Source organism: Medicago truncatula, chromosome 4 (assembly GCF_003473485.1).
Source record: "Medicago truncatula cultivar Jemalong A17 chromosome 4, MtrunA17r5.0-ANR, whole genome shotgun sequence".
Lineage (NCBI taxonomy): Eukaryota > Viridiplantae > Streptophyta > Magnoliopsida > Fabales > Fabaceae > Medicago > Medicago truncatula.
Genome location: NC_053045.1, coordinates 7,963,128 through 7,981,824, shown reverse-complemented (window position 1 = coordinate 7,981,824; position 18,697 = coordinate 7,963,128). Strand labels below are relative to the sequence as shown.

General features: G+C 32.0%; 1 protein-coding gene across 1 annotated transcript; it reads right to left on the bottom strand.

Moving 5' to 3' along the window:
* On the bottom strand, positions 1 to 1,245 carry LOC11419273 (F-box/kelch-repeat protein SKIP11). The gene has a single exon (XM_003604925.3). It carries the CDS (start codon positions 1,243 to 1,245, stop codon positions 1 to 3), a length of 1,245 nt encoding a protein of 414 aa, XP_003604973.1.
* Positions 1,246 to 18,697: the final 17,452 nt, after the last annotated feature.

Below are 18,697 nucleotides of genomic sequence, written 5' to 3'. Positions count from 1 at the left end.
TCAACATCCCATCACAGTGCAACTATACACAAAGCTCCCTATTTTCTTTCTTGCAAGTTGATTCCATTGTATCGCTCTTTCATTTGGGACCCAAGCATTGATTTCCAACATGCCTCTACAATGAAGAATGGGACCTCCAAGAAAAATTAGCATATCTCCACATGCACGAAAAGCTAATCCCCAACCTTTCATTGAGGTGGCTTGCTCAGGAAATCTTCCAATGGTAACCCAAGAGTTATTGTTTTTATCATACTTCTTTACTTCCTTTGTTGCGTAATCAGCATTATACAATACATTTTTTACAACTGCAATCAAGGGAGGTGGTCCATAAGATGGTGGTGCCTCCAATACTCCAGTTGGCATTGGGAACATGTTGGGTATTTCACGCCATTCTTTTCTCTTTATATCAAATTCCTCACCACATGTAAGTGGTGTTGTTTTATCAGCTCCAATTCCACCAAGGACATAAAATTTTTCATCCATAAATACACCCGAACACATTTTTCTTGCTTTATTCATGTTTGGAAGGGTTTCCCATTTTCCAGTGTCTGAGTTGTAAATCTCAGCTGAGCTCAAGATGTTGCCACATGGATCACAACCACCTGCTAATATTGCAATTTCTCCAAGGCTGGATGAACCGAACGAGCATCTTGGAGTATTCAACATTTTTCCAATTGACCACGTATTTGATAGATAGTCATACTTATGAATGGTAGGACCCATCAATTCCCTTCCAAAAACTAGAAGCTCAGTACCGACAGCCAACGACTCCTTATCACACAACATAAAAACTTTATCACAAGGAATTTTAGGCAATTGAATAAATCGACCACGACTTGGATCAAATGCCTCCCATTTAAGTAAATCACAAGAGAAGTAAACCCAATGTTCTTCTATGCCCAATTTTCGTCGTAGCTGATGTAGCTCCCCTGATCTAATTAGTGATCGAAAATTCTTGTTCAATGCAGAAATTAAGCCATAATCAGACCTTGACAATTGAAGAAGACAATGGATTGATATATCCCGACCAAGATGTTGAAAAAGCAAACTCGAGTCATGTGTCATATCTTCTTGCCTTTTACAATCCCTATCGTCTTTGGAATGGGAAAAAATGGCAAACTCTTGCTCCTCCGCTTCCTTATTCGTCTTCTCTTCCTTGGGACATTCTGCTTGTTTTACCAGTTTTCTTTTCATATATTTCTTTTCTTCTCCATTTGGTTGATGCTTATTGCTTGAAAGATCCATTAAGTGACGAGTGTTAAAACCTAACTGGTCCACACAGAAACTTAATTAAACATTCATACAAATGTAAAATAGAAAAGTACAATCAACAAAAACTATTGAACAATTTCGAACCATTAATGATTTTTACAGTAAATGAGTAAGAAAGTGCATGAAAAATAATAAATTAATGCTTTATGGATAAAATATATTCAAACATAGATCACATGATAGTGAGTATCCAATTGTCAATACCATATTATGAAGAACGATAATATAATATATACTATATATAAAGAAATACATGAATTCGGGCTGATTTTTTTCCTTTACACTTTTACCCTTCATTAAAAGTATTTTATTTATTATTTTATCGTTTTTATAATATTACTTAATTTATTACTTAAATCCCATTAAAATATAAACAACCTCAACAATATTACTTAAATTATTTATTATTCCAATTATACCCTTAGAAAAATTATTCTATAATAATGTTATATTGTTGATGTCATTAAAAAAGATAAAATTTTATATTATATTCATTATATTGTTGGTGTATTTTAAAAAGATAAGCATATTATTATAATTTGAAATCACAAACATCTATACATATAATTTTAAACAAAAGCTAACTAATTTCATAAAGAATGTTGTTCATAATTTATATGTGTTGGAGCAATAAAAAGAGAGAACAGACGGAAATGAAATAAAAATTTAATGTCCTATAAATTATGCTTTTTAAAATCAGATAGTTATTGGCTACCTTAGCATGGAAATTCAAAAAAAAGAGTGAGCAGTTTTCGATAATTAATATAATTTACTTAAAATAAGGACATACAATTCAAAATTCAAGGTCTTCCACGTTCAATCAAAAAAATAATTATTGAAAAAGAACACTTATAACTTGAATTTGCAAGAATCCCATTCATATTTTTCTACATAATTATTTCAACTCAGAAATTGAAAAAAAATTCGACCAAGCATGAAAAAAAACGTAGATGAAAAAAAAAAACACTCAGATCAAAATAAAAAGAGTGAACACGAAGAAAAACTTACGATTTTGAAAGCACTATAAAGTTAGTTCTCTATCTCCAACCTCTATTCTCCAAAGTGTATACACTCATTCCTTAATATTATATATCTCTATGAGACGATGTTGTTTGTGTGTCAATAGTATTCTTTATTTATAGTTGGGAAAAAATATTAAACAATATAGCAAGAATAAATAAAAAAACACATGCACCTATGACATACTAAAACTACACAGTGCAGATTCATTATCTGGGATTGTAGCATGACTGAAGTCAAACCCTTAATGACCCTTACCTTCAAATACTATGAACTTGGGTCATTGTTTACTAGTTATTTTATTTTTAATTTACTACATATATGTTTTTTCTTTCTTATCATCTGTTTTATTTTATTTTTCAGTCTTTCTCTTTTATTTTAAATGGTATTTTCTTTTTCTGCTAATAACATTAATTAGGGTCTTTGACTTATTTGACTAAAAAAATGGGTCTTTGACTCATAGTACTCCCCTTGATATCCCACGATTTTTGCCCTCTTTAGAGCCTAATTCTCGAAGTAACAATTAGACTTTTATTTTTTAAAATGTTTGATCGTTCACAAATGATTTTTTTAAGAGAGTTATTTTATCAACTCTCTCAACACCATGTTGATATTTTACTTTTTCTTTTAATTTCAACTACTAATAAATATGAATAAATATAGAGTTTAAAAATCGAAGTTTTATAGGTAGATTTTGTTCATATCACATTAAATTAAATTTTACTTTTGAGTTTACATTTATTTATAATACAATATGACATCAACCAAACATATAATATGCATTTTAAAATTACAAGTAAATTTTGATTATGAGATTACAAGTCTACAAATGAAAAATTGATATTAGTTTTGTTATACTTAATCATTTATATAATACGACTATATGTAGAGGTTGAATTGGTGAATTTCGATGTTATAGTGAGTGATTGGGATCAAATTTTTTGATTGCGATCATATAGTGTAACTTCTCATAGAGTAGCTCCATTTTTCCTATTTTTATGTAATTATAATAATTATATTATAAAATTATTTTAATAGAACAAATTAAAGCAACTTTTGACCATAAAATTGATAGCAATAAAAATATAAAATAATGCAAGTGATGTTGAGATTAAGGATTTAAACCATGTCTTTTGAGGTTTTTTTCTTAGGGTATGTCTCTTGAGTTTTTATGTCAACCAAAATATCCCTATCGTTTGGGCTTATAAAGTCAAGTTTTACTTAGGAGCTGCAACATTAACAATGTCAAAGTCATTGATTCAATCTGCACTTGTTTAAAGCTAATTTTTTAACCTAAAACAAATAAACACTGCACTAAGAAGGAAAATAAAAAACACACTGCACAAAGACGAAAAATCAAAACAATAATCGTATAGAGAAAAATAATTCAGATAGGTGATTTTAAGTCAAAATTAACCCTAAATTGCCCCTCTTTGGTAGATCATGAAGAAGAAAAATGGTGACGATTAGAGTTTGGGAAGAAGAAAAGAGAGAGGTGGTTGTGTATAAATGGAGTACTACTTAAATATTAAAGATATTTAAATAACATTATTTAAAGAAAATAAGGAGCATATAAATTTTCAAAATTTATATATTTTTTTAAGTATATTAGGGCATTTCAGATACCCAGTCCGAAGTATATTGGACCATTTCATATACTCAGATGTATTGGTTCAATAGCCATCATTTACCTTTACCTTTAACTATGATAGGGTTACATGATGTTCTTCATATCTCTCGGTTGAGGAAATTTATACCAGATACTTTTCAGCATGTGTAGAATTGAAAACCATAGATTTGAATGTCATACTCGACATATCAGCCAAATCAATTCGTGTAGTAAATCGAGGGTTGAACGGGGAGAATCACCTAATGGTTAAAGTACTGGGAGTTGGAAGTAAAAAAATTTCTTAAAGGGGTATATCGTAATAAACCACATGATAATCTAAGAGAAATGATAAATGGACACAAAAAAACAGACACAAATACGACAGCACCGTATTTACTGTTCACCTATACTCTATTTTTTTCCCTTTTTTCTTTCTTTTCTTTCTCTGCCCTCTCAGACTCACGTACATCACTCTCCCCTTTCTCATTTTCAAACACCTTCCTCTTCCTCTTTTTATCACTCTCTCATCTGCAACTCTCACCGGCGACCATACGCACATATATGTTCTTTAATAGTGGATCTGTGCGTTTCATCAGGTGGCGGCCGTTGAGGACGGTATGGTGGTTGTATGCGGAGAAATTGAATTTGAACGATTTTCTGGTTTGAACGATGGTTGGTGGAATGGACGAAGACGGTGTGTGGAGAGGATGAGAACTCTGGTGTCGACGGGCTGGCTGTGACGATGATGGTGGGAGGGTGGTGAAGAGGATGGTGGTGACTGTTCGCTTTTCAGAGAGAGAGAGAGAGAGAGAGATTATGAAAAATGTCCCTAATTTCAACTTGTAATCTCAATTTTGCCATTAAATTTTGTTGGAAATTACAAGACTACCCCTGATTTCGTTTTTGTGTTTGTATTTTTGTGTTCACTTATCATTCCTTATAATCTAATAGATGTAGTGTTGAATGTTTATAATTGGAGAGAATTCTTGTAAGATAAGCGTATAAGAGTCTTTTCCCTATGTTTATAGATAAACCAACTTCCTTTGTTTTCCCTCATTCCATTCCATTTTACTAAGTCAGAAAGTAACATTTCCCTCATCTCACTCTCTTCCTCCCTCGGCCATCCCTCATCATTTCTACCTCAAATCACCATGCAATAACCTATATATTGATGACCCTTGGCAATTGAAGACTCAATGGAACTCCACTTCTTCTCCTTTCCTTTCCTCTGGCCGAATCCAAAACTCACATTGTTCTCATTCAATTTCTTCACTTCAGCAGTTATGAGTTAATGCATGTAGGGGTTATGTGCTAAGAGAATCATGGGTGATAGACACAAGGATTTGCTGATCAAGAAATGATTTTAAGTTATACATGTGAGGATTCTGTGATGAACTTATATGTGAAAATTTGAGCTGGTATGCATGTTTGGGTGCAAGGATCAAAGATTGAAATGGAAGGCTGAAGTTGTGATATGAGTTGATAGTTGATATTTGGCTGAGGAGTTGAAGTTAAACTAATTAAAGTGGCAAAAATGATCAATGTGAGTTCCTAATAGTGTAGAACCCTCCTTGGTATAGCTTTGAGGATTATGTGAGTGATAAATGAATGATAATTGATTTATTTAACAATTGTAATATGTTTCAAGGTTGTCAAAATTAGGATTTTGCTTCAGGTCGAAAGGGAAGAGAAAAGTTGAAAATCGTAAAATCGCAATCAAAATCGAAGGATTTACTCAACTACTTTTGTAGAATCAATATACGAAATCGTAAAAGCACAACTAAAATCGATGGATTTTGTCAAAACAAAAATAATGCTTAATATATGTTATAAATTCTATATAGAAATGACTCAGTTTAAATTCCACAAAACACTTATACAAAAATGACCAAAAAAATTGGACAATCCTTCAAAACCCTTTAAAATCCTGCAATTTTGTATGTATTTCACGATTTTGTGCGATTTAGAAGCGATTTTATTAGGATTTTGCCTATATTAGGAATCCACTATGGATTGAGTCGTTGAAGGTGAATAAAGTTGCAAAATTCTGGATTTTAGAATTTAAGTCGGGATTTTCACAACAATGACCTCTCGCCCATGTTGAAGCATTACTTTAGGCCTGTTTTGAACTGAATAAATGATTTTGCAGCTTATGGTAACCAATTACCTTCTTTACATAAGCCATAAATTGAATTTTTGAGGGGTGGTAACCGGTTACACCCCTATGGTAACCGATTACCAGCTATGGGAAAATGCCTACAACGTAAATTTTTGGCTTAAATATGTATTTGATCCTTGCAATTAGGGGTCGTTTAAAAATTGGTCTCTGTATTCGCTAATCCTTGCAAACTAGCCTTGCAATCATTAATCATTTAAAATTTAGTCCTTTGACCAACTTAATCACTGCCACGTCACTAATTTGATGACGTGGCAATCACTGCCAAACATGAAATTCCAATTTTGCCCTTAAGAAGAGGACAAAATATTGAAGAAAGAATTGGAAACTCAGGGGTAAAATTGGAATTTCATGTGGCGTGGCAGTGATTGCCACGGGAGAGGGACGAAATTTTAAATGATTAAACAATGCAGGGGTAAATTGCCAGGATTAACGATTACAGGGACCAATTTTTAAACGACCCCTAATTGCAAGGATCAAATACATATTTAAGCCTAAATTTTTACATGGTAACCGGCTACACTCTCTGTTGTAACCAGTTACACATCGATAAAACCTCAAAATTGCCTTTTGTAAGTATGGTAATTGGTCACGTGTATGTGATAATCGTTTACCATGTTATACTTTTGAAAAGGTCAAAACAAAGCTAAAGACCAATGCATTAATACGAGAGATTAAACTGAGAAATATGATTAAGTGTCTAGGAATGGGAATGACACTAATTTACATATGACATGTTATGATTAATTAGTAATTTATTTAGAAACAATTGATTTAATAACTGGTTTCCTTCGAGACTCCACGTTAATTTGATCTCCGAGGAAAACCTTCACGATGACAAGATGAGTTATGGCGGCTCTAGCCTGATTGATAGGTATTTTAGCCGGATAGAAAGAGGAATGTTTTAAGACTACTCACCCCAGCCATTCCATAAAATCAACTCATGTTAATTGATTGTTACACGCTAACTTTATAATAAATAAATGAATATGATGACATGTTCGATTATTTAGTTTAGACAAATTATAGATAGTTAGCGATCCTAGTTTGTCCCGTATCATTATCACCCTAGGATAGGTGGAACTTACTGAGACCTTATGTCTCACCCCAATCCTTTTTATTTCTTTTCAGATACGTAGGTTGCTCGTGAGAAGGGTGAACAGAAGGAAGTTGAATAAATTATGTTTACATTGTCTGGTACTAGTATAATATTTGTCATCTGTCATTATTATGTACTTGCTAGCAGTACTTTAGTATTCAGTTATGGCGTATGGATGCACTTGTCAGTAGTATTTTATCAAATGTACGATACTTATATTCGTTGTACTCTATTAAGAAAAATTTGTATGTTTTAGTTTTAATGTATGAGTACTAAGTTTGATTGGGATTTGGGGGTTTTGTTTTATGAATGGGGGAAATCATGAATCATGCATAGAGTTTTAGGTATTTGATGTTATGCATGTTGAATTGATGTATGCTGCATAATGAAGTTAAGTATTTTTCTCTAATATTTATGAATGATCGTTTAGGATTTTGCATGATCTATGATTTTTTTGAACTTGTTTAGGGGTTTTGAAAGACCCCGAGATTGTAGTATTTTAGCTAAGTTTGTTCCTACCAGTTTGAAGTTCATACACACACAATAATGGTAAATTTATCATAACTTTCTCCATATAGATAATATTGAATAGATTTTAATTCTATGAAATGTTTGATAATTATCTACATAATAGAAATCAGAATCCTTGGATTTTACTAAGTATGGTAGTTGAAATTATGGGTAAAAGTTATAACTAAACCAAATAGATACCTAACTTCCAAAATAAGGTTATATTTATAATCTATATATTCTAAGAGGTCTAAAGTGATCAGAAGAAATGGTGTACAATGCGGTGAGCTTGCTGCAAAGTTATAGTTAGGATGATAAGCGTGTGAACCTTCAGACATTCCGACACTCAAGTTAGTATTCGAGAGAGAAATGGGAATTAGGGGTAGAATAAGTCATACCTTGGAGGACTCTCCTTGAAATGATAGTTGTATTGTCATTGGTCGATGATTACAGACAGAATAGTAACGAGCACACTTCCCTTGTGAGGTGGTGGTGTGATTAGTGCTAGTTGGACCTAAGTGGACTAGGTCTGATTCTTGGGTTATGGACTGCAAGGAGGGCCTCTGAACTATCCAGAATACAAATCTTTCTAAATTGTGAACGTTTCTTCAAATCACTGTTTTAGTTTTTAATTAATTTTTTTAGTTATAGCACCCTTTAAGGTTAAAGACTTAGTTAGAAATGGATAAAGCAAATATGATAAGATGACGTGAAAAAAGACTAGATGAATAATGTTAATCTAGGTATAAGTTTAATGAGTAACCAATATATTATATAATGAATCAAGTTACTAAGTGCAAATTTAAACTTAGGTAGATATACTGAAGTAGTTAGTAATTATACTAGTTGTGTCTTATGCAACTAGGCAATGAAAATAAGATTTAGCAAGTTTACTAGTTGCAGCCTATGCAACTACCCATAGTAATCTAAGGAAAGAGTGATAATGTGAACGAACACTCTTTCCTTCAGACATAACCTCCTTTTTTACATGCTAATTAGGCATATATAAATGATTTCTAAGTCCTAATTTATTATGGTCCCTGGTATGAGACTTAATGTCCACATCAAAAGCTTTCAAACTATTGCATGAACCACCACTCCAAGAATCATTATCTATAATAACCTCATCAATATTAATAAATTAACTTGCATTTATTTAAGATTTTTCCTTTCTTATCTTCGTGACTTGAAATCCTAAAATTTCGTTTGAAATGCTTCCGTCTATTATACCTTTCGATAAACATCCTGAGACCAAAATATGATGGGATATCTTCCTGATTCATATGTGAAAAAGTCGTATCCCTTGCCACATACCCCTTCTCCTTATGTGAAGAAACCTTCACAGGATAAAAAATTAGGATAAACATGTATTTTTATTCACGTAAAAAAATAGAATAAACTCTTGGAACATAAGTTTTTTTATTAAGATTTGAATGCTCCCATGACCTCGACTTTACTTTCTTTGTTCTTCCAACCAAGTCAGGATATTCCTCCTCCGAAACCCTAATAGAGCTCATGCCCTTGATAACAAAAGTATCATACTCCAACTTGTTTATGTAGAGACACAAAAACTACACAAGGAGACGACGATCCCAACCTTTTGCATACATACACAGAGATACACACACGCAGATATATATATATATATATAGGAATGCTATAACACACCTTCTCATTTTTATGAAGGTGTGTATTAGCAAGATACACCTTTATAAGTTGGACAAAAACACCATTGCTTTTAAATTAAAAATACATAAAATTGAGGGTAGCAATGTAATTGTTCTTCTTTTGTATCCTCCTCTCACTCACCTCTCTCACTTCTCCTCTTCCCCAATACAACATTGTGCTTGTTATCTAACAGATCAGAGCTTACTACTTCACGATCGCGAGCAAAAAAATATCAAGTTCCCAAATTTAAGTTATGAATTTAAAACGAGAAACTAATGAAGACCAGTTCATGACTATTTTTGTTTCTGAATTAACTAATTAAAAAAAATTCTGAACTAATAAAGGTGCACAATTACATTCCTACCCTCAACTTTATTTATTTTTAATTTAAAAATAATGGTGTTTTTGTCCAACTCATAAAGGTGTATCTTGCTAATACACATCTTCATAAAAATGAGAAGGTGTGTTATAGCATTCCCCATATATATATATATATATATATATATGACATTTGTAACTAATTTTTGGATCAATACAAATTGATTGATCATGTTTTTTTTCTTCAAGTGATTGATCATGTTTTATATGCAATATAATTGTTATTTGGTATTAAAAGTTGAACATATAGTTTTTTTTTTTAAGTACAAAACGTTAGTTTCTTTTTATACAAAATAAATTCAGAATTCAACCCGTATTATTCAAATCTTTTTTCAAGTGTGGCAAATTCAACGTGTTCTCTATATCGTGGTATGGGCACACGCAACTAATTAATACCACTAAATAGATTCGTTTTGAATGAGCAACATGACAATACACTTTACGAAAGGTAGAGTGACACATGCTATCAAAATATATTTTTCTCTCGTGACCTCCAATTTGTTATGAATTGTCTCATTTTAAAAGGTACACATAACCAATTTGTTATGAATTGTCTCACTTTAAAAGGTACACATAAATTTCAACCCGTTACGGAACGACTTGATCCTAACATATGTTTAGAGTTTCATTAGGTATTCTCTAATGTGCACAAATAAAATGATATTACATTGTATAAGGATATCTTTTTATTTAAAAAAATTGTATCAATAAGAAATATCATATTCCTTCAAAAAAAAAAAATATCATATATAATTCAACTTAATAAGAAAATTTATTGATTCAATGATGAAAACTAACTTCTATAGGATATAAAATTTGTTTCACTTTTACACCATAGAATTATTCTTGATTAGGTTTAGGATTTTATATATATGGGTTTGTTAATGGAAAAATATTTAGCTGAATACAACTTCAAATAAAAAATATTTTGCCACACAAATGAAAAAAAGATTAAAGTTATAATTATAATTATAATTAAATCTAGACTGTCTGAGTGGAAAAACATAAATTTGTCTTTTGGGGGCCGTTTGATCCTTCTCAAATCTGTCCTGTCTTCACTGCTTGTCTACGCCCTTTCCTTTTTCAGAGCTCCCGCAAGTATAATCTCTTCCATCAAATCTATTCTTATTAATTTTTTTTGGGGTGGGAGTGAGGATAACAGAAAAATTGTTTGGGTTGACTGGAACTCTATTTGTATGAATAAGGAGGTTGGTGGTTTGGGGGTTAGGAGAATAAAAGAATTTAACATTGCTCTTCTTGCTAAATGGTGTTGGAGGTGTTTAGTGGATAGAGACGGGTTGTGGTTTAAAGTCGTATCGTCCCGTTATGGTGAGGAGAGAGGGCGGCCTAGAGAGGGTGGTAGGATGGGGTCGGCGTGGTGGAAGGAAATTGTTAAAATTCGAGAGGGGATAGGTGTCGAAGGAGGAAGCTGGTTTGAAGATAATATTATAAAATGTGTTGGTAACAGCCTTAACACTTATTTTTGGTCAGATTGTTGGGTGGGAACTAAGACGTTGATGGAGAGGTTTAGGAGATTATTTGATTTATCAGTTCACCAGGATATGACGGTAGGCGCCATGCATGCCTTAGGTTGGGGTGAGGATGGGAAGGCTTGGAGGTGGAGACGTCGTTTGTTTGCCTGGGAGGAGGAATTAGTGGTGGAGATTAGGAATTTGTTGTCTAACATTACTTTGCAGGAATCTGAGACAGATTCGTGGCTTTGGCGACCGGACATTATAGTTGGCTACACGGTTCGTGGAGCGTATCAAATACTTATGAGGCAGGAGATACAGGCTGATGATGTTGCTTCGGATGCACCATGGCACAAAAATGTCCCTTTGAAAGTCTCTATTTGCGCTTGGCGTCTCATCCGCAATAGATGGCCGACAAAGGACAACTTGGTGCGTCGAGGTGTTATTTCTAATGAAAATCAACTATGCATTTCAGGATGTGGTCAACAAGAAACAATAGATCACTTAATAATTCATTGTAATATTTTTGGCGATCTTTGGAAACTTGTAAAGTCCTGGATTGGTGTATATTCAGTGGATCCTCATCAGGTTACGGATCATTTCAATCAATTTATTTACTCTTGAGGTGGCTATGCTCCTCATCGGTCTTTCTTACATTTGATTTGGCTCTGTTGCATTTGGGTTATTTGGAATGAAAGAAATCAAAGACTCTTTGCGAACAAAGCCAATACGATGGTGCAGCTTTTGGAAAATGTTAAAGATGTATTCTCTTCGTTGGTTGAAAGCTAAAAATATGTGCTTTCCTTTTGGTTATCATTTATGGTGGCAGCATCCCCTTGTTTGTTTAGGGATAGGCTGAGGTTTTATTTTCATCTCTAAACTTTTGTTTCAGACAGGTTGTTATTTCGTTGTAACTTTGTTTTGCCTCTTTATGCACTCCTTGTGCTACGAAGCAAGACTTTTGATTGTTAATATATATCTCATTTTGGCTTGTTAAAAAAAAATATATATTTGTTTTTTACTGTTAAATTAATCTCTAGACATAATTATGGTTACAAGTTTTTTTGGTACAAGAGGGACGAAACCCAATTATAGTTAAAAGTTATAGAGACAGTTGTGTAAGGTATTGTGTTATGTTCAAGAAATATTTGTTTCTTATGAGTCGAATGTTGATTAAATCAAGTGATTGGAAAAATATTTTTATTTCCCTCTCTAACATTTTAAGTGTCAAAGTGAGTTGATTCAATTGACAAAAAGCAAGTTAAAAAACAATCATACTTTTGCCCCAATCAAATTAGTCTATTTCGCTTTGGCCAACCCATTATTAACATCCTCTTATGATTTTTAAAAGATAATATTAGTAAAACACTTAGAAACTATTCTCTAACATAAAAATTATTAATAGAAAAATTTAAATATATAAACTAGATAAAGGAGATATATTTAGTTAAACTTATACAATTTTAAAGTATATAAAATATAAACTATTAATTTGGTTCAAGTGAGTAATAAAAATTGAACTTAATTGACATTTAGTTTTAATGTAAAAAAATACACATACTTTTAATCATATCTCACAAAATTGATAACCATAATAAACTAATATATTAAAGAGACATAAAAAATGAAACGAGTGAATGAAACAAAAATAAAATAAAATGAAATGTGTCGGCTGACCCAACCTATTTCTTGCATAGCTTATACATTATAGTAAGATCATACTTAGTTATTTACTATTTACGACCTAACTACAAATGGGTTGACCTCGTCACGCTCATTTTTGCAAGGAATTTTATCGGGTTAGAATAGACCCAAATCAAATAGGCTCATTCAAAGCTCTATTTAACAGACATTTTATTTTTATTTCTATTTTATGCATAGGCTTTTTTTTTAATGAACGTTTTATGTATAGGGTTTGCCCTAGGAACTTAAGTAAGAAGAATTGATTAATTAATAAAAGTGGAAGGGGAATCTGATTCCAGCAATATGTGCATGATTGAGAACATGTGGGAGAACGTGAGAACTCAGAACACAACCTAATTGGTATATCACAATTTATTTCCTTTTCGGTCCATGCATCTGTCCACGAAGATCACCATCATACACACAAGTAGAGAAAGATAGCGATGTGAGGAAGTGGGAGAAGTTTTATAATTCACTACGTACTATAATGGGTTAGTGAAAAATATTTAAAGATATTTTGACCCAAACAAATAATTAAAGATGAAAATTTTGAAATTTGTTTATAATTTCGATTCCAAATTCAATAATCAGACTTGACCAAAAATAAATTCAATAACGAAAGTTTAGCAACAATTTTCATTTCAGTGTTTAATTTTAATTGCTAATAATTTGTGTTGTGAATTCGAATTCAAATCACACCTCAATAAAATTAGATGTGTGGAGCCAGGAGCAATGACAACTAACAATCAAACAATTCAAGCGACAATCGATCAACAAGCAACAAGCAATGTGTAAAGCAAACCACAATCGAAGCAAGAACAACAAAATAAAGAGAGCAGAGGAACAAACAAACTAAGATTTGGTTCCCATTAACAAGAGACTCAAATATTTTTACTATAGAGTGTTTATAATGTTTCCCAACCAAATAATCTCACCCTAAAGACCCTCAACTTTTAGCATCTAAAATTCCTAAAAGTTTCTAGTATTGGTTATAGGGTCTTGTTAACGAGTGCTCCCGATACACTTTTTAAGCATCCCAAATTTAGTAATTATACTTTTAAAAAAGTCAACTATTACAATTTTCAATGCATTCAATACACAACTTTTCTTTAAAAACTTAGTATTTAAAGTGTTTAAAGAGTGTCTCGGGAGCACTCGTTAACATTTCCCTATAAGATTACACAACAAATGAGTTGAAAAAGGCTTAATATTTTTTTTTGACAAAAAAAAGGCTTAAATATATATAGGAGATGTTGAAATTGTGATGGGCGGCTAGCACTCGCCAAGGCCGTTCCTATGAAATTTGTGGTCCGGTTATCAAAATAAAGAGAGGCTCCTAGAAAATATCAATTTTTTTAAGGAGAAAAAAATGTTTATAAGGTTTATTTTGTTTTATTTTTTACGAAAATAATTATTTGTTGTTAGAGCTTCTCAAGCAGGGGTTGTAAAGCTTCTTCTATCATTCGTTATTTTATACTATAAGTTTGGCAAAAAAAAAAAAATGAATAAATGAAAAGAACAAAAATAAAGTTCTACAAAGAATAAAGTTCTAATGTGTTTGTTAAGAATACAGTCCAAAAAAAAAAAAAACAAAAAAAATAATTAAAAGAAAAAAACATTAATCATGGGTGGGAGTTGAACCTAAGAACAATGGAAATATCAACACAAATTGAAACCACTGGAGTATATCTACAAGCTTGAAAATGTTTACGCGTTAATAGTATATATTTATTCCAACATGCATTGTAAAAATAATAATTTTAGGCCCAAATTTTGGAGGCCCGGTTCGGTAGAGCTGTTTGCACCCCCAGGGTCCGGCCCTGCCTAGTGCAGACACCTAGATCCAACCATAGTAGTATCGGGGAGCTTGATGTATTGTCATATGCACCAGGCGCACACCACAACCTCAAAATGCGTGAAAAATACCTAGAGACGCCTTACGCTTTACCTTTACATGTATTGCATTATGGACAATAAAAACCTACTTTTTTATCGGTCGAACTTGAAATTTGAAGGCATAAACAAAAACTCTTCACGTTTCCTTCAAGTCGATGATGGTGTCAATTTAACTACAAACTATTTTTCTTCTTGTCCTTACCTCCAACCACACGTTGTCGTTCTACAAAATTATACCTTTACCTCTTCAATTATTGGAATACCTTCCGCCCTCTTAAAGAAATTTCATCCAACTTACCTTATAATTTTTAGGTAACTTAACAAGTTGCACCATAACCTCCTAAACCTCTAGAGTGCGCTTCTTTGTCATCTTGAATATTTCCTTGCTCTCAACTAGATAATAACACACAAGGACTATATAGTTATACCACTTTGGTGCTACCATTGGTCGATTCCTCCTAGTCATTCTCTGAACCAACTACATCTTGTGCATAATATCATTGCTCCAAAACTCTGGACAAACCCTCTATAAGTGAACAAGCTTATGACAATTGATACACTTCATTTTTCACCACCACTTGAATTCTGTCTAAACTATTTCTTTTTACTCTAAACTATTCCTTTTGACATATTCAAGGATTCCTCACTACTCTTCACCTTCAAGTACTTCAACTCTATTAACCCCTTGGTCCGGGACGACTTCCAAGATGACGCTGCCTTCCTTTGATTAAATCATAATATCCTTGAAATTCACAAATGACCTAGGTAATAAGAGCAAAATTTTATCTTCATCCTTAAGATTCACTTCAAGATTCATATAGACTGAATTGTTGTTCAACTTTATGACTCAACATTGCTGAACCATTACTAAAAATTTAATTCATTCATTTATCATTGTTTAGCCAACTAAATCAAGCTCATTTAATACTCTTTTCATTAGTACATGTTTTTTTTATTAAGTAGTATAGTGGTAAGATATCCACTTTTAATCTAAATATTTAAAGAATTTAAAATTTGAAAGTCGAATTCCTACATACCTAATGCAATGTCTTTGTCATATGAGCTAAACTTAGATATAGTACAAGTAATTCATTTTAATTTATGTTTTGGTATAGATAATTGTCGCTCCAATTCCAAATCCTTTCACCACATAAAGAACATGGAATGATCATGATACCCCGAATTTCAAAAAAAATCGACAATTTCGGGATCAAGTTCATCAAATCCCACATTATATGTTCCCATTATTGTTCAATGAAATATCCACACAATCAAGTGAATCAACAACAAAAGAAGTGAACTAGTATCGAACAATATTATTACTAATCACTAATAACTATAAGGTGATGACTCAAAGACCGACCAACCGTGAGTGAAGGTAAGATGTTAGTATCTCTTTCTAGGTTTTGAATATGCTTTATTCCTTCTTGGTAAGACATCCTTGGTTCTAGCAAAAGCTACCAACCCCCCAAACACCTTGACAAAGATTCCTTTCTTTCAACGTAGCCAATCCCATTTTCAAATTTTATAAGCACAAAAAGTATATTTTCCTCTTTTATCTAAACGTACACTTTGTAATTTTATATTTTTTTGTCGTTATTTACGATATAGGTGAATCAAGAGTTCGAAAAGATTGGAATCTACAGCCACCATTTTATATTTCGTCATATTACCATGAGTGTTAATATCCAAGCACTTTAATTCTTTCAAAAAAAAAAAAAACACTTTAATATATTTGTTTTAGTCAGTATCAAACAATATATTTGTTGTAAGAAAAAGTAGAAAATTGTCTTTTTGAGTGTCTAATATAGATCTCTAAACAATGGTCCAAATGTGAACCTTTAATATTTTTAATAAATTTTACAATAATAAAAGATGAAGACTATAAATAATGTCCTTCAAAAAAATATAAATCTATGAATATTTTTTTTTTATTTTTTTTTCGGGGGGGGGGGGGGGGGGGGGGGGGGGGGGGGGATTTATTATTATTATTATTATTATTAGTAAATTGGGAAAAAGAAAGGAATCAATGCTTTATTATTCTAAAAAAAATTAACCCTTTATTAACACTTTGCTTTTTTTTTTAGTCAAAAAATAAGTAATTAGTAAATTATAACCCATTCTTGTTGCTTTAAATGTATTTTAAGAAGTACATTTTATATATTTATATAAGTATCCTAAAATTGCTCAAAAAAAAAAAGTATCCTAAAAAAAATTATATAAGTAATATTTATTGTGATTTTTATTCTTATTGGTTAAATTTACTATAAGTTTAAAAAAATATTTTATTTTTCTTTATATGTGGTCACCTCATGAAAATGTCGCTACCTTCACCGGTTATACCAATTATGGAGCTCGTATTTAATTAGCTCTCCATATCCCAAAAGTTTGCAATCTCAATAGTGATCGAGTATCCTGTTTTGACAGCTCTACTATAAAACTATAAGAGTAAGTATTTTGCCCTCCCTCTAAATAAATGATAATATTCTTCCTATATTTTTTTATCCTTAAAAAAGCACCAATCAATGGAGATTGCATTCTTGCTAACCACTACAAGAAACACCCGAATTCTTTTTTCCTTCTGTTTTGGTTTTTAATAACAGTGATGCAATATATAGCGAATTGTTTTGTCTGGAAAATTCACTTTTTGAGTTAAAAGGAAATTGTATATCAAGTTGTTTTGACTAAATCCCAGAATTGGTGGAAATCATCCAAATAGTGGTGATAATCAGCCAATCACAATTTGTCGTGAATAGTTCGCAAGAATATCCTTTGCTAGATGTAGCATTTTTCTTTTAATAAATTATCTTATTTATAAACATCAATTGAAGCTATATCTCTGGACTAAGATTATGTAATATTTATTTGTTACATTGTAAAAGTCTAGTTTATTATTCTAAACCCAACCCGTTGGTCAAACACCTGAATTCTATGGTTAGTAAATCTTAAAGTCATCCAGTCAATATATTGGAGCCCGATGGATTGAAATCAAAAGCCGTCAAGCTCGATGAGTCAATACAACGTATTGTAAAAGGTAAATTGTTCATAAAGTTTTTTTTTATGTGTTAACCATATGGTTTCGTAGAAGAAAATGTTCGGGATAATTCAGATTTCGATCATAAGATAAATATAACCTGATTAAGAATAGATCCACTTAAGAATCAAACTCGGATTCTCCCGAATGATTCGTCTTATGGTAAAACTAATTAACTACTTGTGTCAAATTGTTTAGTTTACGATTGATCAAAAGTTGATAGATAAGATCTTCTTAATAGTGAATCTATTTCAGTTACCATGCCCTTAAATGAATTGAGTGTACAATACATTTTGTGACAAATAAAGAAAAAGGAAACCGCAGTAATAGTATCATCATCTTCAGAAGAATGAACAAGGTATCTTACATTCTTTCTTTGAACACAAACTAGTATAAAAAGCAGTGTGACACACCATATGAATTAAAAGCATGCATATCTGAATTTAGAATGTTCAAAGCTACAAATTCCAATGCTACATTGAGGCGCGTGCAACGAAGGATCCAATCACTAAAACCAAAGTTGTGAATTGTGATACCTATGGTCCAAAACATACTGACAAAGCAATAACTTGTCTTCTTTTGAATAGATACGAATTCTCACGCGCCTAGACGCGTGAAGTAGTTGAAGTGAGAGTGTGTTGTTGTGACAGTACATTCTAGTATTCCATGGCAAGGCATGTTACAGTTTGTGTTGCTGTGTTTGTGGCAGAAATACTGTTAGCAGATTTATAAGTATTTGCTAAAATCTCTGTGCTTTGACTATGTTTCCAACTCATAGACATTCTTTGACAACGTTAGAATACAAATGGTTCTCTGTTTTTGTACTTGATAGTATGCAAAAATCTATGTGTTATTTGATTCAAAATTAATAATACATTCA